This window comes from Giraffa tippelskirchi, chromosome 1 (genome assembly GCF_054371585.1).
Source record: "Giraffa tippelskirchi isolate mGirTip1 chromosome 1, T2T-mGirTip1v1.2.pri, whole genome shotgun sequence".
Taxonomy (NCBI): Eukaryota; Metazoa; Chordata; class Mammalia; order Artiodactyla; family Giraffidae; genus Giraffa; species Giraffa tippelskirchi.
Genome location: NC_137275.1, coordinates 46,953,984 through 46,979,743, shown reverse-complemented (window position 1 = coordinate 46,979,743; position 25,760 = coordinate 46,953,984). Strand labels below are relative to the sequence as shown.

The window sequence follows — 25,760 nt, the reverse complement described above, 5'->3', positions numbered from 1 at the left end:
TAAGCTAACATACCTAGATCTTCTGAGACTACAGAACTGGATTAGATAATCAGCATAACCTTTCATCCCTAGACTAGTCATCATGTCTACAGCTCATTTCTATTGTTTGAGTATCTAAGGCTCACAAAGTCAAGTGCTAGCAGCCCCTTATCAACCTTTGAACATTCCAAGACTAAGGAAACTAGACAAATAGTTTATCATATCATACATATGTATATGCACATATTATTTGATTATGAACATGACTATATATATAAGCCGTGGTTAAAGAAAAACATTGGACAATGTCCACAGCAGGGAATATGAACCATCAAGGTCATGAATTGCAGTTCTTTTTTACACATCTATCCTCAAAGCTAATAATATTTTGATTAGAGATGTCAGCATATAAAGATAATGAATAAAACTGTCTTTTGAAATGTAAAACCTAAGGTAGTTTAAAACCTACTTAAGTAGAAAAGAAATTTATTTACCAGCCCCCCTTGCTTAAATAAATTTAAGCCAAGGAGTAGAAGCAGAAGTGGAATTGATGTATTTTAAATGAATTGTTTGTTTCTGTACCAGAGGTTAGGTAGAATTATATTACAGGAAATTTAAAATTTTTTTCAAAAAAGTAAATAGGACCACTCATGAGGGCATTTCATACCAGTCCAGACATTTAAATCCATTACTGATGTCAACCATTTAAACTTTTTGTACAGTAGTTCTGACTACCTCTGGTCTCCTAAAGCTGGGCGGTTAAATCAGGGAATCCAAATAGAATAATCTCACTAGCAAATGAGGTTGAAACTATTTTATTCCCGTATCATTTTCAAACTTCTATTCCCTTTGCCAGTTCTCCTTTGTCTTTAGTACCCATTTTACATTTCTTGTCTTTATTTTTAAGGAACTCCATCAAGTTTTAGGTTTTGCTTTTATTTTAAATGCCTTTGCTTCATACCTCCTTGCCTTTTTGCCCCTAGCTCAGTGATCTACAGTAAAATAGCTAATCTCAGAATCTCTGTTTACTTAGCTATAAAATAGGAACAATATACCTGCCCTATCCCACTCAGCAGGCTGTTATGACTGCATAGAATTCAAAGATGTGTTCACAACTGTAAAATCACCATGTGTATATATTAGTCATGCAGTCATGTCTAACTCATTGTGACCCCATGGACTGTAGCCCACCAGGCTCCTCTGTCCAGGCAAGACTACTGAAGTGGGTAGCCATTCCCTTCTGCAGGGGATCTTCTCGTCCCAGAGTTCAAACTTGGGTCTCCCACATTGCAGATTCTTTACCGTCTGAGCCACCAGGGAAGTCCTGTACAGGTGTGTAATATTAGTATTACAGCACAGTTTAGGATTCAATAGGAATATCACTTCTTATTTTCCCCAATTACCATTTCATCACCATCATCAACACAAAGTGTTATACAGACACACAAAGATTATACTGTTAAGAATGATACATTTAACAAAGTAGACAAAGCAAAAATCTTCCTTCTAAAAGACTACAGTCTTAAATTTCTTTAACAAGTTGAATTTTTAGGAAGTTTTTTCCTGACTCCAGGGAGCTAACTCACTGTAGTCTCTGGAATCAAGGAACTAGAGGTAATATTTGAGGGGGAAAAGTCAGTAAGATTTTATTATATTTTAAAATATATATATCAAATACTTGATGCAAATTGTGAACTTTATTAGTTTCTTCTTTCCATGTCAACTCACTATGAATGTTGCATTATACTTTTAAAAAGCAATATTGACCCTATGACCTTGGGGTATTAGAGTTTCATGCAATGAAATAGGTCTCCTTAAACTGGTCACTGAGTTTCAGTTCGGTAGTGGCTGCTGTGAGAATTAGTATTACAAGAACAGATGTAGGATGGACATGACAGATACTGAGAGAAGGAAGGAAAGAAGGTGGCATATAGCAGAATGAGGGACATGTGACAGTGAACAGTGGGCAAATCAATGGCACTTTAATATTTCCATTTACCTTTCTTTCTCCTTTATGCATTATTTTTTAAAACACAGTTTTCAACCCAACACTCACAAAGCATCCTATTTTATGATTCACTCATGAACCATGTAAGGAGCCTGCAGCTTTGTCTTTTAAATGGTCTGCCCTTTTCGCCCCGTGGTTTATTGCATCACTGCCATCAGTCTGGGATACTAACAAGAGAATGGCATCTGTCATCTGTCTTCAACAGGAAACTTAACCAGTGCATTCAGCTAAGCTGTGTTTTTCTGTTTCATAGGAATCACCACAGTGCTGACAATGACCACCATCAGCACTCACCTCAGGGAGACCCTGCCAAAGATTCCTTATGTCAAAGCGATTGACATTTACCTGATGGGTTGCTTCGTGTTTGTGTTCCTGGCTCTGCTGGAATATGCCTTTGTAAATTACATCTTTTTTGGAAAAGGCCCTCAGAAGAAAGGAGCTGGCAAACAAGACCAGAGCGCTAATGAGAAGAACAAACTGGAGATGAATAAAGTCCAGGTAACCTATTAAATAGGGCTTCCCTGGTAGCTCAGCTGGTAAAGAACCCACCTTCCATGCAGGAGACCCTGGTTCGATTCCTGGGTAGGGATAATGGATAGGCTACCCTCTCCAGTATTCATGGGCTTCCCTGATGGCTCAGATGGTAAAGAATCTGCCTGCAATGTGGGAGATCTGGGCTCAATCCCTGGGTTGGGAAGATCCCCTGGAGGAGGGCATGGCAACCCACACCAGTATTCTCCCCTGGAGAGTCCCCATGGACAGAGGAGCCTGGCAGGCTACAGTCCACGGAGTCGCAAAAAGTCAAACGTGACTGAGTGACTAAGCACAGCACAATCTATTAAATAGTCCTAACAATCTTATTCTGCAATTTAGCACCAGTATGTTACTCAGAGCTCCCACGACAGAATAAAATATCATAAAATATTACTTTATCTTTAATAAGGCTCAAACTACCCTTCATGTTGCATAACTGGAAACTGAGAATCAGAGATGTTAGGTGGAATTTTACATAAACAAATAACATACATGGGCCTGCAACTCAACTGCAAGTCCATGATTCCTTATTCTAAACTATATGCAAAATAATTCCAGATCTAAAGAAGTAAGAACAAACTCTTACTCCTAAGTGGCAATGAGGCACTACAGCACAACAGTTACAACCACAGAATGGAATCAAACTGCTTGAGGTTAATTCCCAGCTCTGCCACTTACTGGCTTTAGAACTCCAGGCAAATCAACCTATTTTACTCCTTATCTAACTCCTGTTCTCGATGTTATCAAACAGAAAATGATGACTATAGTATACCTATCTCTCAGTTACCGTAAGGACTAAATGAGTTTTGGTATACTTTTTCAAAGTCTAGTATTTGATAGTTTATATTTTAGTATTTTTAAAGTCTAATCTAGTACACAGTAAATGCTCAATAAGTATTAAAGCTCCAATACTTTGGCCACCTGATGCGAAGGGCTGACTCATTGGAAAAGGTCTTAAGGCTGAGAAAGATTGAGGGCAGGAGGAGAAGGCAGGGAGAGAGGATGAGATGGCTGGATAGCATCACCAACTCTACGGACAAGAGTTTGAGCAAACTCCAGGAGATAGCGAATGACAGAGAAGCCTGGCATGCTGCAGTCCATGGGGCTGAAAATAGTCTCATACTACGGAGCAACGGAACAGCAACAATTATTATATTCAAGATGCTGTCAATATTTGTCCTTTGCTTTTCACTGGTAGATCCTATGACCTGTGCTCTCACTGTGTAATTAAATTGGAAATAATGCTTTGTTTATTCCTTTGAAAAATCCCTGTAGTCCCTGCTTTCATGCCATTTATCACTAAAACCATTTGATAATTATATGCATTGAAATACTGGATCCATGACAAATTGTTTTGAAGATGGCACACAGGGTGACAACTCAATATTCATTCACGGTTCTGAGCATTGAGGATACTGCTCTTAATGAAAGGAGTTTCCTTGCCCTCCTGGAGTTTAGATGCTAATATGGGAAGACAGGCAGAAAGCAAACAACCAACTACTGAGAGAATAATTTCAGGTAAAAGGAGGTGCTACAAAGAAAGTGAGCTTCCCTTGTGGCTCAGCTGGTAAAGAATCTGCCTGCAATGCAGGAGACCTGGGTTTGATCTCTGGGTTGGGAAGATCCCCTGCAGAAGGGAAAGTCTACCCACTCCAGTATTCTGGCCTGGAGAATTCCATGGACTGTATAGTCCATGGGGTCACCAAGAGTTGGACACGACTGAGCAACTTGCACTTTCACGAAGAAAGTAAAACCGAGTAATGGGCAAGAGAACTTCAGGGGTCACATTCAAGGGAACAGGAAATGCTGATCAGGTGATTGGGAAAACCTCTCTGAGGAATTACCATTGGATCTGACACCTGGGTGATGAAAGTGGCAGCCATGCCATGTCCATTCTAGAAGACATTCTAGAACGTCCATTCTTCTAGGTCTTTGCCTAGAAGAATTGCATGATGTGTGAAAGTACTGAAAGAAGACCATTGTAGCAAGAGCACAGTAAGTGAGGGAGAAATAAATGTGCTGTGGCTGAAGAATCAGGCAGAAGTCAAATTACTAATCTTCAAGGTGCATCTTTGTGCTCTTTAGTAGGATATCAAAATTTGACAAACACTGTCAAGTAACTAGAAAATTATAAATGAAGAAAACCTATAGATTCAGCCAAATGGTCAAAATTCAAAGCAACACACTCAAATAAAATTTACTCCTGTGTAAAACACTGTGTTCAATCCTACAGGAAAAGGGGTTGTCATGATCCTTGCCCTCGAGAATCTTCTGATCTGGCTGGAAAGAAAACTATGGTTGAACTATAAAATAAGACAGGAAAGCATTTATCTTGGATATATCTGAAAGGAAGAGCTTCCTATTATCTGATTGTAGCCAGACCAGCTTTAAAAGTATCTTAGCAGTGGTTTTGAAGGCCACCTCTTTTCTACTCCCATTCCCATATCAGTTACTTCTAACCTACTGGTTGGTCCTCTGCAGAGCTTGAAATGTGTGTGAACTGATTTATCATGAGTAAGGCCCATACATAGATAAAATGGTAGAGATTCCTTTGTAGGACAGTTCAGAAGATATGAACTGGATGAACACTCAAAGGTACATAGCGTTTGGAGTAATAAAAAGAAGAAAACAAGGCCTTTCAATTGGCTAGAAAAGCAACATTCTCTAGAGAGAATAACTAGATGGATAAGTCAAGCAACCTGAAGTCAGATTATTCAGATAAAAGAAAAAGATTATAAAACAAACTTTAACCACACTCTGCCTTGATTCTATCCCAGGATATCAAAGAATTTTCTAAGGTGCTAAGGCTTCCCACGTGGCTCAGTGGTAAAGAATCCGCCTGCCAAGTAGGAGATATGGATTCAGTCCCTGGGTTGGGAAAATGCCCTGGAGATGGACATGGCAACCCATTTCAGTATTCTTGGCTGAGAAATCCCATGGACAAAGGAGTCTGGCAGACTACAGTCCATATGGTCTCAAAAGAGTCAGACACAACATAGCGACTAAACAACAACAAACGGACAAATAAAGGCTGGCGGAAAGGCTCATATGCCATATCAAATCTAGAGGTATAACATATATTTCTCTAAAGGGGACTTATTGAGTAGCTAATAAATAAGTAAAATGTTCCCATCTAACTGATCTTTTTCTCATAAGCAGGTGTTTTGAGCAACACCAGGCTTAAACAAAGTAAGGTTTCATTGGATCTCAAATCAGCAAACGTTTATTTGATTTTTAAATTGACTTTTTAAATTTGACTTCCAAGAGAAATTACAGAAAAATCCCTCACTTGTCAGAAGACGAAACATGTAAAGAAAATAAAGATGTATTTTTATCCATGGAAAGCTAGACTTGGAATGCCATATAGATGCTTTTCATAAAAACAAAAGTAAACACATTTATGCCGAAATTCAAAAACAGATCATCTTAAGACATGGCAGAGTTGTTTAAATAAAATTGACCCTTTGATAGATTAAAAATCATAAATCCTGAGAAAAATTATTTTAAAAATCTGCTTGAAGACATGAGAGAGTAACTGAAAACAAACAAAAACTAGGAGAGAATCAAACCCCAGTGAAGGGAATCTCACTGTGTAAATGAGTGTTCATACAGCTTCCTCCCTGAGGGCTACTCCCCAGTCTGGAAGATGCAGGGCAGGGAAATAGCAGCAAAAACCCTGCAGTTTTGTTGATCTGATAAATCAGATGGAGTTTGATGCTTCTAGAGTTCCTAGAAATTTTAGGAAGAAGTGAAGCCACAAGAGAAACTCAAAATCTAAGTATATACTTCCCACGAATCTTTGGATGATCCTTGAGTTACAAATATAGGTAAAATGCCAAGAAAGCCAGGGAAAAAAGCAGCTGAAAGGCTAGGAGAGGGGAAGAGAAGGGAGAGAGGAACAGAGATTTCAGCTGTTATCTGCTGTATGGAAGTCAGGTTGGAGTCTGAATCCAGCCATTTAGGACAAGTTGGTAAATACATTAAGCTTTTCATTAAAACCCCTAAAAAGATCACACCTTAGAAGTAAAGACTAAGTCACAAGAATAAGAAATTCCCCTTGAGTTAAGGGAAAGACTAAAATAGACTCACCTTAACAACACATAAAACCAAGTCTACACCTTCCAGGGGATCTGTTAGTAATTTAACTTAATTTCAAAACAAAACTCAAGATTTGTCGGGGAAGATAACAAAATCCAGTCTCTATGGTATATCACCAACATGTCTAGTTTAACAATAAAAGATTTCTGGACATGAGAAGAAATAGGAAAATAAAAATGCCCATAGTCAAGAGAAAGAAACTTAGTCAATAAAACAATAAAACAGACCTGCAAATATCTCAGATGTTGGGTTAAAAATAATGGTTATAATTAATAACAGTAACTATAATTAATATATTTAGAATTTCATAGGAAATAGCCAAAATACCCTATAATAGATAAATGGTTGGGCTTCCCAGGTGGCACTAGTGGTAAAGAACCTACCTGCCAATGCAGGAGACGCAAGAGATGTGTGTTCGATCCCTGGGTCAGGAATATCCCCTGGAGGAGGGCATGGCAACCCACCCCAGTATTCTTGCCTAGAGAATTCCAAGGACACAGGTGCCTGGTGGGCTACAGTCCATAGGGTCGCAAAGAGTTGGACACTGAAGCAACTTAGCACGAATACAGGTGAATGGTTAAACAAACTATTACACATTCACACTATAAAGTAATAGCCCAATAAAAAGTAATGACTCATTGATACAGGCAACAACTTGGCGGGATCTCAAGGGCATTATGCCAAGTGAAAAAAGCCAATCTTAAAAGATTACATATGTATGATTGTATTTATATAATACTTCTGAAATGACAACTTTATAGAGATGAAGAACAGATTAGTGGTTTCCAGAACTTAGTGACAGTGGTGGGGAGGGGTCAATGGATGTGACAGATTATAAAGTGGGAGCAGGAGGGAAACCTTTGCAGTGGTAGAAGACTTTTGTATCTTGATTGCAGTCATGGTTACATGAAACTAATGTGTAGTAAAATTACATAGAATTATACATACTTTATATTAATATCAGTTTCCTGGTTTTGATATTTTACAACAGTTAAGTAAGATGTACTCAGTGGGAGAAACTGGGTGAAGAATACACAGGATCTCTCTGTGTTATCTTTGCAACTTTCCAGAAATCTACATAATTTCAAAATTAAAAGTTTAAAATAAGGGCCATAGGAAAAGTTTAACATAATACATGAAGAGATGAAAAGTATTAATTTCTCAGACTCTTTTGTGACCCAATGGACTGTAGCCCCCTAGGCTCCCCTGTCCGTGGAATTTTCAAGGCAAGAATACTGGAGCGGGTTGCCGTGCCCTTCTCCAAGGGATCTTCCCAACCCAAGGATCAAACCCAGCTCTCCTGCATTGAAGGCAGATTCTTTACTGTCTGAACCAAATAAAGAGAGGGGGAATATACAGGTAGGAATTAGTTTATATTGGTACTCTTGTGATTTGTTCTCATGACATTCTCTGCTTTTCCACCTTAAGACTTACCACAATGTTGAGTATGTGTATAATTAATTTATTTGTGTAATTATTTTTATAACTCTGTCTCTTTATTAGACTCTAAGCTTCCCCAGGATAGACACCAGGGTCCAGTCTACTATGTTTATTGTTCTTTTCTCAGTGGCTAGAATTGAGAAAATACCAAATAAGCACTTTTTGAATGAATGACTGCCAGAGAAGCCTTTTCCAGTCAAGATGAGTTCTTAGTTACCACACAGGGTACTGAGTGTTATATCACAATGTTTTATAAAATTCTTATGTGTTTATAATAAGCAAGAAAAAGACATTATCTATGGTTCATTTTAGCTTCTACTCCAGACTTACTGTTTCTATCAGTTTGATTTTTAACATTTCTTCAAGTGTACTTTCTATCAACCTCTGCTATTCTTTCTGAATCACAGTGATATAACATCAGAAAAATAGAATCTTCAAAGGAGTGTTATGGATAAGATTTTATAAACTTCTTCAGATTTAAGTGGAATAATAATAGGCCAGTACTATCTCAAGGAAACTATAGGCATCCCTGTGGCTACTTGGGTTTTCTAGTTCCTGACTTCCTTGTCCTCTTCTAAAATGCGCACAGGCAGACAATGTGTCAGTAACAAAGCAAGTGTATCACTTCGTCTGTTCAGTGCATCATCTCCAGCAGTGATGTTAATAATACAACCTGTATGGTATTTTTAAATGTTACCCCCTGGTTAGATTTAAAAAATAGAAAATATTAGATTTTTCCTTTAATATAATGGTTGGATGATCTCCCCCTTTCCTTTTAGATGCTTATAAACAGTTGCATTCAAATGAAATATATATTCTAGTCCTGGACAATTTTTATTTAAGGGATCCCTAATAATGGCCTTGGTACCCTAGAGCATTGACAGGCATTGATCATTTATCACATATTACTGTCAGAGTCTTGGCTGGGCAGTACTGTCAAGGAGTATCTGTATTGAAGCTTCAGAAGTACTTGCTTTATCTTGATTTATATCTCTACCACTGAACTGAAAAGCATCTTTTCATATGAGTACAGATGCTCAATCCAGACATTAGGAGCGTTTCAACCTGTTAGGTGATAAAGACTGCAGATTCATAAACCCCTCAGGCATCATTTGAAACAAGAGATGGTATTTAGAGTTTTGAAGGATAGATTTCTCAGTACAAAGAAGTTGTAAGTAAACTACTTCAGAGCCACTTTTACACTAACTTGGAACAAATACAGTTATATTGCTAGCCACAATGCCCATTTGCAAATAGATCCACCCAAGATGGAATGACTGCATGGGTGGTCTTTGATCAAAGACTGATTCAGAATCATTCTAAGTCATGGAGGACACTGGTGGAATCTGCCAAAGAGTCATGCCCAATGGGCAGGTGGAACCCTAGTCAAGAAAGAATTTTTCCCTTCACAGCCAGATGTTGATACTGTAATTTGGCTTCTTTCCTCCCATTCCTATTCTCTACAGTTAATCATCCACACTTTAAGACCATTTTCTAAATGTAAATAAGCTCTGTATTGTGATTAATTCCAGAATATAAAATGCATGTGAAAATGGGCTTCATAAAGGTAAATAGCTCTCCTTGGACCAGCTTGATATGCATATATTAGCCTTTGAGCCAGGGCCCTGCCCCACATCACTGCCTTGCCCTCAGCCTTCAGTGAAAATTTAACTATTCCAACTTAGCAGCTTGGATTCTAGAGAAATCCAGACAGGGCCTTTGATTTCTGACAGTTTGTATTAGCAGTTCACAAACTTCTTTAGCCCTCAGACCCCTGCTCAAATCTGGCATGGTCCATATTTTGTTCTCTAGTTTTGACTTGATATACTTGATCACCAGAGCCTTCAGCAACTTAACAGTCTAATTTTCTTTTCCAGAAATCTCAAAATTCTCTCTCACACACACCGTCTTCCTGGCATCTAGCCTCCAATTTCTTCTATACTCAAATAGCTACGATTCCTCTGTGAATGAGAGAGAAATCTAACTTACTGGCTTAAGAAAATCTAACTGGCTAAAAAAAAACAGAGGTCAGAGGACTTTAGGGGCCCACACAACTGGAAGGTCCAGCAAAGGTTTTAATTTTACATGTGGCTAAGTCCAGATGTTTAAACAATGTCATCAGAGAGCGTATCTCTTCATATCTTAATATTTCTTTCCTTTATGTTAGTTTTATTTTAGTAGATCCTTCTTTCGTGGTGTCCCCAAAGTTTATAGTATCAAAGATCTTCAACCTCAGTGCAAAAGTACGTTCTTATACCAAATAGTTCCAACCAAAAAAAAAAAAAATCCCAGGATTGAGTCTTTTGGGACCAACTTGAGTCACATTCTCATGCACAAATCAGTCCCTCTGACCAGGAAGATAGAAAACTAAATACCCAGGTCTAGGTCACAGGTCTGTCCCCAGAGCCTAGAAGATGCAGTTAGGCCCTCCTCAGGCAAATGCAACAAGTGAATGTCCAGGCAGTGTTGTCAGAGGAAGGTGGAATGGACTCAGACAGGTCAAACCTACAGGCATCCAGCAGACCCATCCAGACCCTTTGCCTGAAGAAAATATCCAGACTCCTCAACGTGGAGTCCAAGGCCCACTGTGATCTCCTTCTGCTTTCCTCCTCTGCCAAACTTCTCTTTCCTCTCCCTTTCACCAACACACTCTTTGCTCCAGAAGTACAGCTCACAGTTTTTCCTAAATGCCATGTTTTCACTCTTCGGAATCTCATCTTGACTTGCTCCCTAGTGAACTCTTGGCAGAGGTTTTTCCTCATTCCTCAGGCTGAGTTGGTTCTCCTCTGCTATCTTTCCACTGCATTTTATGCTTACCTATTTTTTTAAAAAACAAATATGTTTTAAAACATATGTTTTATTTAATGACTTTATACTATATGAATACTCTGTGTATTGGGGATACAGTCAGCAATGAATAAAACAGAAGCCTACGTTTGGATGAGGGAGATAGGTAATCTCACACACACAACTATATCACCCATCAACAATGAATGTTACACACACATAAAAAACACACATAATGCCAGGTAATAATAAATGCATAAAGAAAAAAGTAGGCCTTGATACAGATACTATGTCTTCTATTTTTGATATTCCAGTGCTTGTCACAGAACCTGCACAAAATAGGCATTTAAATGACTTTTAAAATAATACATAAACTAATAAATTTATTTTAAAACCAAATAGGCATGACCTTAGAATTCATGTGTAATTGGTAACTTTTTTCCTGTTATATTCCAATGACTACAAAAACAAAAATTTAACCCTTTCCCAATATGAGCACTACTTGGTACTTTGTAGAATTTATATATATATATATATATATAATATTTTTTAATGAAGGACCTTTATTCTAATGAGGGACTGTTAGTGGCAACAATAATGTATGGTATTAGGGGATAGTATGGACCTGTGTTGATACTTTAAGTGGCCCTAACAAATCTTTTCCCAGCAATTTCCTTCTCCTGAAGTCCTTATTTAGAATTTTAGAATCCAAGCTGATTGATATCTCCACGCTGCCTTTCTTCCATTGTCTTCTCTGATTGGGAGGAATAAAGTGGAGAAGCAGTGGGTTGATTGCCTTAGGCAGCCTTGGCTAATGCAGTAAGAAGATTCTATCTGATGAGATGCAGTAACAAGGACTTATCCACTTAGATGTCATATTCACAAATCCCAAGATGTTCACACACATATGGACATTACACACTCTAAATATCTCCTTTACAGCTGTGTGAGAAACAATTATTACTCAGGCCAAAATCACTCAATCACTCTCTTCTATAACTGAAGAGTAAAATACTACCCTTGACATTTTAAATGAATATCTAAAGGGGTTTCACTGAAGATGAATTTAAAAAATGGCCCTATTTGCATCATTCGAAATTGACTGAATCTGCTGGTTATTAATAATTTTATATTTAATTGTAAAAAGCAATCATCTCAAATATTGGGCCTCCCTAAGCAATCAGTGAATGCTTTATGTAGGTATAAAGTGCTTCCATGTACACAATAGTTTCTGTTTTCTTGTTTCCATCATTTTCCTCTCAAAGGAAATAAATTCCCACTAACATCAACTTAGGAAATCAATCCCCAACCTTCATGTCACGTATCCCTCAGGCTTGAACTGTGCGTGCATGCTGCATGCATATCTGCATGCTAAGTCACTTCAGTCATGTTTGACTCTTTGCGATCCTATGGACTGTAGCCTACCAGGCTCCTCTGTACATGGGATTCTCAGGTAAGAATACTGGAGTGGGTTTCCATGCCCTCCTCCAGGGGATCTTCCCAACCCTGGGATTAACTCGTATCTCTTATGTCTCCTGCATTGGCAGGTGGGTTCTTTACCACTGGTGCCACCTGGGAAGCCCACTGAACCATGCATATTTGTAATTAATTCCTGGTCACCTGGAAATAAAATAGCTTCTGTGGATTATCTATCTGCCAAGACTTCAATTAAAGGCAGGTACACAAGAGCTAACTAGGACCCTTGAAATGTGTGTGTGAAATGCAGATTGGGAAAGTCTTAGTCTAGAACAAAATGAGCTCAAACTCATAGTTTTAACAAGTGTCCCAATGGATTTGGATGCACAGTAATGTCTGAGAACCACTACTCTAGAGATTCTAGCCAATCAGGTGTCCTTACCCACTGAACTCAAACAGAGCTCAGAGAGTTTCTCATTCATTTACCCAGCCTCTCCTTAGAACTATCTAAGGTTCTGTTCTGAAAAAGCAAGGAGGACATACAATAGTGACCAATAGCAACAAAAAAGCAGCTGTTCCCCTAGAGCTTACATTTCAACTGAGATTACTGACAAATGTGTAAATAAATGCATGATATAATGGCAGATGATAATTATGATGAAGAAAATGATGCAAAGCTAGCCAGGTAGCAATCTAAGCAACAGCATGCCAGGAGGGAGGAACAGCAGGTGACAATGGCCTGAAGACTTAGGAGCGTAAACGGCAGCCAGCCAAAGCCCAATGTGGTTGGAGCAGAGAGCTAAGAAGCAGAGTAGCAGGAAATGAGGACAGAGATGCCTGTAGTAGCCAAGTCACACAGTGATTTGTGGATTTGGATGAGAAAATTGGATTTTATTCCATGACTTGGGAAGTTGCTAGAAGATTCAAATAGAAGTCAAGTTCTGTTTTACATTTGAAAGGATCACTCCAGCTGCTATGTAGAGAAAAGACCACAGGGTTTTGGTCCTGGAAAAAAGGAAGATAAATTATGTGGCCAGAGGTGATGTGGAAAAGTGATCAGAATCAGGATGCATTTAAAAGCAGAGCCATTACGACCTGCTCATACGCTGGACGGAGAAGGCAATGGCACCCCACTCCAGTACTCTTGCCTGGAAAATCCCATGGATGGAGCTCCATGGGGTTGCTAAGAGTCGGACACGACTGAGTGACTTCACTTTCTCTTTTCCCTTTCATGCACTGGAGAAGGAGATGGCAACCCACTCCAGTGTTCTTGCCTGGAGAATCCCAGGGACGGCAGAGCCTGGTGGGCTGCCGTCTATGGGGTCACACAGAGTCGAACACGACTGAAGTGACTTAGCAGCAGCGGCGGCGGCATACGCTGGATGGGAGAAACAAGGGAAAGAAAGGAATCCAGGATAAAATTTATCAACTGAGTAATGTTCTGGGAACTTTGCCAATTGTTTCATTTGATCCTGATCTTTTCCTTTCTCCATTTCCTGAATTACATAATGTTTAGATTTATGTAGGTTCACACCTAACCTTCTATTGCTTCTTGAAATGATGTTTCCACTTCTGCCACTCTATCATCAGAAGAAGCAGAGAGATATGCAGATCATCTCCAGCAAAGCTCCCATCCCCCAGCTCCCCTCAAAGAAAAAAAATGTTACAGGAATTTGAGACCAAAGGACTGGGGTTTGGCAGCTCTGGTGAGAGCTAATGGCTGACAGCGGTATCATAAATGCAGTTCATTATATGAGTGGGATCAGCGATGGAGGGTGTGGCTGTGTGGCTCTCCATGCTCTGCAGGCGAAGGCAGCCCAGCACGCTGGACAGCTTCATTCAGTCGACTGTAGGCTTCCAGTGGGCAGCCCACTCTGTGACCAGCATCACTTCTCTTGGCTTCCTCCCCTGTGCTTCAGAACCTCTCAGTAAATGGAAATCTAATTAAATTGGTTAACAGTAAGGAAATCACTTTCTGTTTGCAAAGTAGATTGAACCCGGAGGTATTTCTTAAAGGAGGTTTTAAAATTGCCGCTGAAAACAAGATTATACTTTATTCCAATTACACTGTAATGAGTTCACCTATTGAAAATATCCTGAACAGTTCAATTCAGTGAGTGGCAACATTTTTAACGGCCCAAAGGACTCTTTGGGAATGTTGGGGGCAGAGGAAGCAGAGGGTGAATGAGATGAAAGGGGTGGGACAAAGGTTAAACCCAAACTAGAAAATAAATGTGTACATTCGCTTGGGGTTCGTGCTGAGAGAAGAAACACAGCCAGCATGTCAGTGTTTCGACCCTCCTGATTTTTGTCATCCCTTTCGTATCAGTCAGGGTTCTCCAGAGAATTGGAACCAATAGAAACAGAACAAACATACTTGCAAAAAGAGATTTACTTTAAGGAACTGGCTCATGAAACTGTGGAGATCGGAAAGTCCAAAAACAGTAGAGTGTGCTGAAAACTCAAGCGGGATTTCTGTTTCAGGTTTGAGACAAAATTTCTTCTCTGAGAAACTTCCATATTCACTCTTGAAACTTTTAAGGGATAGGATAAGGCCACCCAGATCATCAAGCTGAATCTCCTTATTTAATAGTAGCTGGTTGAAAATGTCAATCACATTTACAAAATACATTCACAGCAACATCTAGACAAGTGCTTGACCAAATACTGGGCATTATACACTGGTCAAGTTGACATGCAAAATTAACCATCAGGACCTTTTATCCCCTTTACTATTATCCATTCATTCAGTAGATATTTACTAACCATGAGTATAAATGCCAAGCACTTTTCTCAAGTCTGGAGAAATAGTAAATAAGAGAAAGTCCTTTCCCTCTTGGAGTGATATTCTAGTGGGACATTGGGTGGGGGGAACCAGTTAGATAAGAAGAGAGAGAATCAAGAGTTCTGCTCTAGCCTGAGATGCCTTTGAAAGTGAGAGTGGAAGTTGCTCAGTCGTGTCTGACTCTTTGCTACCCCATGGACTATAGAGTCCATGGAATTCTCCAGGCCAGGATACTGGAGTGGGTAGCCTTTCTGTCTCCAGGGGATCTTCCCAACCCAGGGATCGAACCCAGGTCTCCTGCATTGCAGGTGGATTCTTTACCAGCTGAGCTATCAGGGAGACCCTTTAAACATACATAAGCTGCCCTATGAGGAGAGCCTGGCAACCCACTCCAGCATTCTTGCCTGGAGAATCCTATGGACAGAGGAGCCTGGGCTACAGCCCATGGTGTTGGACACAACTGAGTGACTATCACTTTCACTTCACAGGAGATGGGGGCTAGTCACAGGGTTTGTAAAGGAGAATACAAGATTAAGGAGCTTTATTAGTAAAGATTTTTATTAGCAAAAGAATCTTTATTAGTAAAGATTCTAAAATGTGGGGTGTGATGTTCTATTGCTTGTGGAGGAACTGATTCCTTCATCAGTGTCTGGAACAGTGCCCAACACAAAGTAGGCACTCAATAAACATTTATTAGATAAAGAGCACAGTAATGTTGATTTAACTATATAGTAATGAAATCTGCTTTCAATGGGTAGCTACAGAAATGGACTCCATATTTTATATGTCAAACCACTTAAAGCTATGATTTCTAGTCAATAACAGAATACTTAAGGGATTTGCACAAACTAATAAACCTCATGCAATTTAAGTGTTAATACCTTTGAGTATGCACCGAGGTTAACAAAATAACTTAATAAAATGTACCTTGTTTGCCGTGACTTGTGCATCTATATGCTTCACTGGCTGGTTCTAAATTCTGGAAACTTGTTTACTTTAAAGGGATTTCATAATAATGTAACTTAATGATGCATACAATACAGATCAAGTGATTCCATTTTACAAAAAAATTTTTTTTAGAATACTGTGTCTTCTGCCTGGAATATTCTCCATTATCAAAGTCTGTCAAAAATTAGAAACAAGCCCTGAGATAACCTAGTGAAAACCTCTCATTTATGGATGAGGAAACTGGGTTAATAACAAAACCAAGATGAGAACAGTTTTAAACTTCTAGTCCTTTGTTCTGTCCTCTCCCCACCTTTTAAGGTTCAATACAAGCCCCAGGTCCTCATGAAGCCTTCTGTGAACCCCAATGGTTTCTCACTTTTATGAGCCCTTAATCATGGTCTATACTATACCACTGAGCATTTGCTTAAAAACTCTTGCACTTTCAATATTATGTCTTATTCTTGTATCTCTAAGGAGGTTATTATCTCAAGGACAAAATACATGTTTGATGATTCTCTTGACTGTTTCACAATCAAATCACATGAATTACCTTATCTTCTAATGTACTTGTCCCTTCTTTAATGAATCCAAGACTTTTCTCCTTGTCACTTCAACCCTACTATCTTCTTTAGTATCAGAAACTTCCACATGCATGACTTTTTCAACCATAAATTTACACTATATTATATATATGTGTGTGTGTGTGTATACACATCCTTGACACCTAGCACTAAAGCTGGCACATAGTAAGCAATCAATAAAGGTTGGGAGAGAGCGGGAGAGAGAAAGCATTCTTGAGGTTACTATCACAGCTACACAGAGGAAGTAAAATTTAAATTGAGCCTTGAAGAAAAGAGAGTTGGACACGATTTTGTGACTGAACAACAACAACAATCTGCGAAGAGGAGAAAAAAAAGATATTTGAGATAAAGAGTATTATATGTTTTAACTCCAGTTCAGTTAAGTTCAGTCACTCAGTTGTGTCTGACTCTTTGCAACCCCATGAACCGCAGCATGCCAGGTCTCTCTGTCCATCACCAACTCCCAGAGTCCACCCAAACCCATGTCCATCGAGTCAATGATGCAATCCAGCCATCTCATCCTCTGTCATCCCCTTCTCCTCCTGCCCTCAATCTTTCCCAGCATCAGGGTCTTTTCCAATGAGTCAACTCTTCACATGAGGTGGCCAAAGTACTGGAGTTTCAGATTCAACATCAGTCCTTCCAATGAACACTCAGGACTGATCTCCTTTAGGATGGACTGGTTGGATCTCCTTGCAGTCCAAGGGACTCTCAAGAGTCTTCTCCAACAACACAGTTCAAAAGCATCAATTCTTTGGCGCTCAGCTTTCTTCACAGTCCAACTCTCACATCCATATATGACCACTGGAAAAACCATAGCCTTGACTATATGGACCTTTGTTGGCAAAGTGATGTCTCTGGTTTTTAATATCCTGTCTAGGTTGGTCATAACTTTCCTTCCAAGGAGTAAGTGTCTTTTAATTTCATTGCTGCAATCACCATCTGCAGTGATTTTGGAGCCCCAAAAATAAAGTCTGACACTGTTTCCACTGCTTCCCCATCTATTTGCCATGAAGTGATGGGACCGGATGCCATGATCTTAGTTTTCTGAATGTTGAGCTTTAAGCCAACATTTTCACTCTCTTCTTTGACTTTCATCAAGAGGCTCTTTAGTTCTTCTTCACTTTCTGCCATAAAGGTGGTGTCATCTGCATATCTGAGGTTATTGATATTTCTCCCAGCAATCTTGATTCCAGCTTGTGCTTCCTCCAGTCCAGCATTACTCATGATGTACTCTGCATAGAAGTTAAATAAGCAGGGTGACAATATACAGCCTTGATGTACTCCTTTTCCTATTTGGAACCAGTCTGTTGTTCCATGTCCAGTTCTAACTGTTGCTTCCCGACCTGCATACAGATGTCTCAAGAGGCAGGTCAGGTGGTCTGGTATTCCCATCTCTTTCAGAATTTTCCACAGTTTATTGTGATCCACACAGTCAAAGGCTTTGGCATAGTCAATAAAGCAGAAATAGATGTTTTTCTGGAACTCTCTTGCTTTTTTGATGATCGAGCAGATGTTGGCAATTGATCTCTGGTTCCTCTGCCTTTTCTAAAACCAGCTTGAACATCTGTAAGTTCATGGTTCATGTATTGCTGAAGCCTGGCTTGGAGAATTTTAAGCATTACTTTACTAGCATGTGAGATTTTTTGTTAAATCTTAGGCAATTTAACCTAAGTCTCAGTTTCCCCATCTGCTGAACTAGGATAATGTTATATATTTCATAGTGTTCTGAAAAATACTGAGATAAGTTATACAGTCGGATTTAATAAATAATGGTTACTAACAACAATATCAAAACATAATAATAATTCCTTGAATAAAGAAACTGATAGATGTCCTGGGTGAGGGCATAGTGGGGAGCCTCATTATACTACAGCAAAAAGCTTCACAGAGAAAAGTGATGACAGATGAGAATGAGAGTGAAACAGAGACCAGATTCAATCACCATTTCTCCAACCAACTAAAAGCTTAAATCTATCAACTGCATCACTAAACTCACTGTAGGATGTGATGATGACCAAGGACTGTGAAGTGGCTCATTTTTAGCAAAAACCACATGAACTTTGAATCAGACAAAACATGGGCTGTAATCTCAGGTCTGGCACCCACCAGGGTGTAAACTTGAGACTGTGTGTTGTTGTAAGACTAAATGAGTAATATATGTGAAGCATCTACCATAATGCTAGGCACATGGTGGACACAATAAATCTTAGTTATCTTGTCTGTGATACACCACCATCACATCTCATCTTTTGTACTTTTCTTTCTCCTGTTTCTCTCTGCCTCTTCCCAAGGTTTTCTCTATCTCTTTCTTCGTCACCAGTTCACTGCTTGCCTACTAAAACCTTTCAACAGTGTTTACTGAGATCAATGTTATTTGAAAGCATTTATAGAGCACTAACTGTAAGTCGGGCACTGTGCTAATAACTCTAAATATAGAGTTTTTATTTATTTATTTATTTAATTTATTTACCCACTATATTGTCCTTGGAGGTACTTTAGACTCATCTGCATGAATGAGCCACATCCCCTTCAGGTAAGTTAGTTTACCAATACATCAGCTTGAAGTTAAAGCCACAACGTGTTAGGCCAAAGGTACTCACAATTCCTGTAGTTCCAAAAGTGTGTGTCTGGGCATAGTATAGGGAAAAACCAGGAAATCTGGATTAGGTATCACTGGAATGCTAGTAAGCAACAATGAACAACAGTGGAGAGATAAAAGTCAAAGTATAGCCAAGCATATCCTTTTGACCAGTGAATCCATTCCACTCTGGCAATTTAGTCTGAGGAAATAACAATGGGTATGAACAAAGATTTAGCTAAAAGGTGTTCTTTGCAGGCTTATTTTTATTTATTCATATTTTATTGGAGTATAACTGCTTACAGTGTTGTATTAGTTTCTGCTGCACAACAGTATGAATCAGTTAAATGTATACATATATCCCCTGCCTCCTGAATCTCCCTCCCAACCCCCCAACTATCCCAACCCTCTAGGTCATCAAACAGCACCGAGTTGAGTTCCCTGTGCTATACAGCAGGTTCCCACTAGCTATCTATTCAAGTTTGTTTATTTAATAGTATGAAAGCAAAGCAAGCCTTAACATCTAAAAATAGATTGATTCAGTTATGGTTTATCCATATAGGCTATGAATACATACGTCACAGAGGAATATTTATTAACATGAAAAGATGACCAGGTTATACTATTAACTGACAAAAGTAGATTACAAAACAAAATATACTAGCTGAGCTTGTGTCTGTAAGCATAAATGGATAAAAATAAAAGACTAGAAGTTTAGCAAGATATTAAAAATAATGGACACTGAAGGTGAAATTTTGAATTTTTGGTTTTTGTTTCCTGATTGCTTTCTAGCTTTGAATGTTTCCATGTATCACTTTTGTAACAAGGAAAAATGCCATGTATATATACACATATATGGTATTTTTTCACATACATATGGCATTTTTTGTTATATATGTAGTGTATTTTTATGGATTCAATGCATGGTAGTTTTGAAAAACAAAAATTACATAATTTATATGTAGTATATAAATTATATATATGTTCTATACACACATACTGTTTTGTGAGTGCAGATAAAAGATGGATGGATAGATGGATGGATGGATTAGATTAATCATAGATGCATGATGGATCATAGACAAACTGTAGATTAGATTGATTGATAGATGATGGATTAGATAAATAGATGGTAGATAGACAACAGGTAGGTAGATAAATGATAGACAGATGTGCTAAATAGCTTCAGCTGTGTCTGACTTTTGCGACCCCTTAGACTATAGCCCACCTGGCTCCTCTGTACATGGAATTTTCCAGGCAAGAATACTGGAATGGGTTGCTATGCCCTCCTCCAGGAGATCTTCCTGACCCAGGGATCGAACTCGTGTCTCTTACGGCGCTTGCATTGGCAGGCGGGTTCTTTACCACTAGCGCCACCTGGGAAGCTTAGATAGATAGATGAATGGATAGATAGATAGATAGATAGATAGATAGATAGAGAGAGAGAGAGAGAGAGAGAGAGAGAGAGAGATAGATAGATAGATAGATAGATAGATAATAGATAGCCAGAGGACATGCAGAACCAGATGTCTAGCAAGACAGTGTAAAGAGCCCCACGCAGTATCATCAGTTACAGGTTAACCAAAACAAGCGAATGTCCTGGCAGCTGTGCCTGAGACTTTTTTTCTCGGTCAGGTCGACGCCCACGGCAACATTCTCCTCAGTACCCTGGAGATCAGGAACGAGACGAGCGGTTCGGAAGTGCTCACGGGCGTGGGAGACCCCAAGGCCACCATGTACTCCTACGACAGCGCCAGCATCCAGTACCGCAAGCCAATGAGCAGCCGCGAGGGGTACGGGCGCGCGCTGGACCGGCACGGCGCGCACAGCAAGGGGCGCATCCGCAGACGCGCCTCGCAGCTCAAAGTCAAAATCCCCGACTTGACTGACGTGAATTCCATAGACAAGTGGTCCCGAATGTTCTTCCCCATCACCTTTTCTCTTTTTAACGTCGTTTATTGGCTTTACTATGTACACTAAGGTCCGTCCCAATGGTTCCTAAACGACTTCTTTCCTCTTCTTTTGGTTTTTATCCCCACAGTCCCTAGCAGCGATACTGCTGTGCTTTTTGAGGTAAGAGATTCAGCCATCCAATTGGTTTTAGGTCTTGCATAGCAATTTTATTACTGCACCATGTTTACTTCAAAAAGAAAAAAAAAAAGAAACAAAAACTATTTTTTTCCAGTCTACTGTGGTCCAGGTTATTGGCTCGTTCAGAGCTTTGTTAATTGCCATGTTTACAAACAAACACACACAAAGAGAGAAATTAGGTAGATCTTTAGCAGTTCTAGTCGCCCTGGATTTTATTATTTTTTAAATGCAAATGAAAAGAGGGCTTAGCTCTCGGTGTGCATGGCCTCCTGGTAAACTGTAACAATCTCATGCTGCCAAAAAACAATACAATTTCCAGGATCTCAGAAGAAAAAAAACAAAGCCATTGATAAGTTACAGATTTCCAGGAAGAAGGGAAAACAAAAAGGAGCCTAGAAGAAGAAGGAAAATTCCTTTCCACTCTCCATCTTCCCCATGTCCATTGTAGGAGTCCCTGCCCCACAGAGAAAGAGGGAGAGATAGGCAAGCTGGAACCCAGGTTATACAAACTCAGCCTGCCATCCTCACCCCACCTTTAAGCTGGATATTCTGAAAAATGCTTCTTTCTCAGACTTCCAGGGAGATTTTAAAATTAACATGAGAATCCAACCTGGTAGCCATTGGGAACATTTTTCTTCTCTTGTTAAGAATGAGTTTGCGGGGCAGTGACCAATTTTGTAAACTATTTCAAATGAGCAGCCCTGAACTCAGTTCCTTAGCCTGGAATCACTTGACTTAATGCCATGAAGCCATGGCATCACATTGTCCTAGTTCCCCCTTCAGAGATTAAGAGAAAGGGGACTGGGGCAGGTGGGCTTTGAAGAACGGGGTGGTAAGAATTTTTGCTTGAGAAAAATATTGCCCTTTCCATGAGGAAGGCAAGACTTACGTGCTGTGAAAAGGGTGCCTGGGCAGTTACCTGAACTGCCAAATCTTTAATCAAATAGTATATATTTCTTAGCCTTCCAGAGAGCAGTATCTAATGGTGACAAGCTAGTTTCACAGCGCTAGTTTCTCAGCTAGCACAGTATGCCTCTGCTCTCTGAGCTCTGCATTCCAACATATGAAACGAATGCTTCAGGAAATGCACATATACCCACTTTAGTATCATTCCCCTTCAAGGCCAGATTTCTGTTTTAAAGAAAACCTTCAAAACAGCAGAACCACAGACAACATCACTGAGCCTTCAGACATTTACAACATCCCCTAAATGACAGCCCTTCTCTACCATCATTACTGCTTCTGCCTTATCTCTGCTCATGGGTTACTTTGCTCATCATAGAAGGAGTATTCCCTCAAGAGCTCAATACACAATTCTAATCAAATCCAACCAACTACAGTTGAGATTCATCTCATTTATGTCATTAAAGTCTCATTATTTTTGTGCAGTGTGTGTTCAGCCTGAGTATGTATATAAGAATTCTATATATTCATTTGCAAGACTGAGTGAAACCCAAAGTTGACCGACTAGTTATGAAGGCAATTTGGGACCTGATCTACGAATGTGGTATGAGTTGAGGTAATAATAGGGAGGTTTGCATCATTTGATGACCTGGCTTTCTCCCTAAGGTTGATGAGGGCCCCTGTTTACAATATCAGCTGCTATAGATTATAATCTTAATTGAAAAGAGGAGGCTGAATTTGCACTGATAAATCCAAGGAGAGAGAGTTATGAAGTGTTCTTTTAGAAAGCAAGAGGAAAAGAGAACCCTCAAATAAAAAAAATGGTTATGCTATAGATAATATATGTTAGTAAGACAATAAAAACACTGCTTTAATTGGACAAATCTTTTCAGTGGTTTCATGAGAAATGAATCAGGCATGGGGACCAAACTTCATTTGTTTTCAGTTGTACAATCATAGTTCCCTGGTCAAGGAAATCTCCATCCTCTGGGGATGAAGAGATCCATTTCAAAACTCTGATTAGTTAGTTCCTTGACAGGGTGAGATGCTTTTCCATAGTGAAATGCCCAAACAGAGTGGGATGTAGCCATACCAGTGATTGTAAGGTTAGTATTCCCAATGACCACCCAGGAACCACTATGTAGGCATTTATTTTAAACACAGGAAGGAAGACTTTTGGCTGATACCTAACAGGAGTGAATCATTTTGATGTCAAAATTATTTTTAAAAGTGTTTAAGGATGAAATGCTAATTCAGAAATGAAGTATCTGTTGATCCGTGTTCCATAGAAAAACAATTTCTCTTTATTTACTTGTGTAGCTCACTCTTCTTGGAAAAGATTAAGTAATTTATAATTTTATTATTATTATCTTGCCTTAAAAGTCTGAAGAATTTGATGCTTGTAGTTTTAGATGCTACAGGCATTTAGATGCTCGTAGTTTTGATGCTTGTAAAGCATCTCAAAGAGAAAAAGAACATTTTGAATTCTTATCTCTTATCCTTTGTAAAATGTAAAACTAGTAAGCCTGAATCCATTATCAGGCACAAAATGGTGTCACAGTATGTACGCCCTTCTGGAGGTAGACAGGCACAGCGAGTAAGACACAAATCCTGTTAAATATCTCTGATTTTAGAGGCAATGGCAACCAGAAAAATTGAAAAGCTGCCCTATTTCTAATTAATAACCTCTGTCCCCACTTCCTTCATCTGGATACTTCCTAGCCAAACCCTCTCCTCCTTGGCCCCCACCCTCTTTCCAGGCTGAATAGTACACAGAAAAAAATTCTTCTCTGCCTGTCTGCCTTGTCTTGCCCAAACTGATGGACATAAAACATAAAAGTTGCTAGACTTTCTTAAGTATCCTCAAACTGGTCCCCATTCCTGTAAGATCATTACCTTTTAGAGGTGTTACTGTTTAATGGTTGTTTTCTTTAGCCATGAACATAGCCATAATCTCCTAAGTTATCCAAGTGACAGGAGAGGCTAAATATTACATGGACTCACTCTCTCATGCCACAGTCATGTGCAGGGGACCCCATGTTCACAAACTATGATAGAAACTGTCATAGACTTAAGCCGTGTGGATCCAGCAGAAATCTCATCATTCATTTGACATCGATGACTACACACTCATTTCTACCAGTCAAGTTTCTTGACTTAAAACACCAGGGGTGACATGTGCATTATACTCACCAGCTCTGTGAGGCAAAGACCCAGGTAAAGATATATTTTGGGCTTGAATTATCCAGGATTGTTGCCTCCATCCTCTCCATTGCCAAATAGAAACAGCAGACTGGTTGGTAATTCTGTTGACTAAATGATATGTGTTTTCATATATGCCATATTTATTGTGCATTACAATCACTGGAGGATCTTGAAAATGCAAAGAGAAAATGTGGTGCAGAGAATAAAGTTTGGTTTATGGATCCAAGGATAGGCTTTCCTTAAAAAGCACTATGTACAATACACAGAAATGTTGACTAAATTCCATCTTTCTAAAATCAATGACTACTTTATAAATATTCATTTCAGAAAGAGCTCAAAATTTGCCAAGTGAAACAAACAAACAAACTAAAAAAAAGATCTATTTATAACGCTAGAAAGAAAAGATCTCCAAGATTTCTTATATTGACCATTTTGAATAGTATTTTACAAAGGGTGATGTGCCACAGTTGTTGTTTTTTTTTCCTTTTCTGAACAAAATGTAATCAAATATTTATCCCAGGAGCTAGGGTAAAGAAATGGGCAAGCATTTGTTCATGTTGGTTCAATCAGCAGTTACTGGGATGAGGAAGACAGAGAAACAAACAACAAGATCAGATGCTTGAAAGAAAACAGTCAACACAGAGGTGAAGTTGTTAATGGAATGTAGAATATTATGTAAACTTCCTTGTAAATTCTGTACATAGTTCATTGAACTGTTCCTTGTGGCGTGGTGGTCCTCTGCTTCTGGGTGGATGTCTGAAAACTCTGAGCATTGTAAATAATGTCAGCTTAAAAGGCACTTGCTTTTTTTCATGAAGTGAAATGACTAGTGATTTGGGCCCAAACCAGAATCCTTTTATCTCTTGCTCTTTCTCTGCCATTGTGTGTGTGCAGTTGTGTAATTCTGCTAGGTGTCTCTGATCACTGCCTCATGCTCCAACCCCACTGAAAGGGACTGGAGCTGCCAAGAAGGCTGCACCCCTGTGGGCCTTGGAAACAGCACACCAGCAGAACCTTAGTGAGCCGCTCCTGGAACTATGCCGTGAAAAGTAGACGTGTTTTTATCACTCATCCATGGCTACTCATATATTCAGAGGCTGAATTACCCAAGCTCTTGAGGGGGTCAGGAATGGAAGATGTGGTCAAAATCTGCAGGGACTCCAAAGCTTCATTTGTACCAATAGCTTTAGTTTCTACCTTCTTTCCTTCTACAAGGTTTCCCAGAACTTTTAACAAGAATATAAATGGATGGATGGTTGATCAGGGTAAACAGTCAAATGTACAAATGATGGGAAGGAGAAAAGGAAGAGATAGCCAACAACATTGATAACACCAACTGGCTGACTCAAGCCTGAAAGATCCAGTAGTAACCATGTCACTGTTTTTGAAAGGTAAAAAGAAATT

The 25,760-nt window shown here is 39.2% G+C and overlaps 1 protein-coding gene across 7 annotated transcripts in view; it reads left to right on the top strand.

Annotated features, from left to right (window-relative positions):
• The window catches only part of GABRB1 (gamma-aminobutyric acid type A receptor subunit beta1), a 438,781-nt gene extending 416,145 nt beyond the window's left edge, over positions 1–22,636 (top strand). For 6 of the 7 annotated variants that reach the window (XM_081590734.1, XM_081590754.1, XM_081590759.1 and 3 more), the window contains 2 exons: positions 2,241–2,485; positions 20,793–22,636. In XM_081590734.1, coding sequence (XP_081446860.1) covers positions 2,241–2,485; positions 20,793–21,137 — 590 coding nt within the window. In that variant the 3' untranslated portion in view covers positions 21,138–22,636. The remainder of the gene's footprint in view (positions 1–2,240; positions 2,486–20,792) is intronic. The other variant, XM_081590745.1, reaches the window with a different exon arrangement.
• The last annotated feature ends 3,124 nt before the right edge of the window (positions 22,637–25,760 follow it).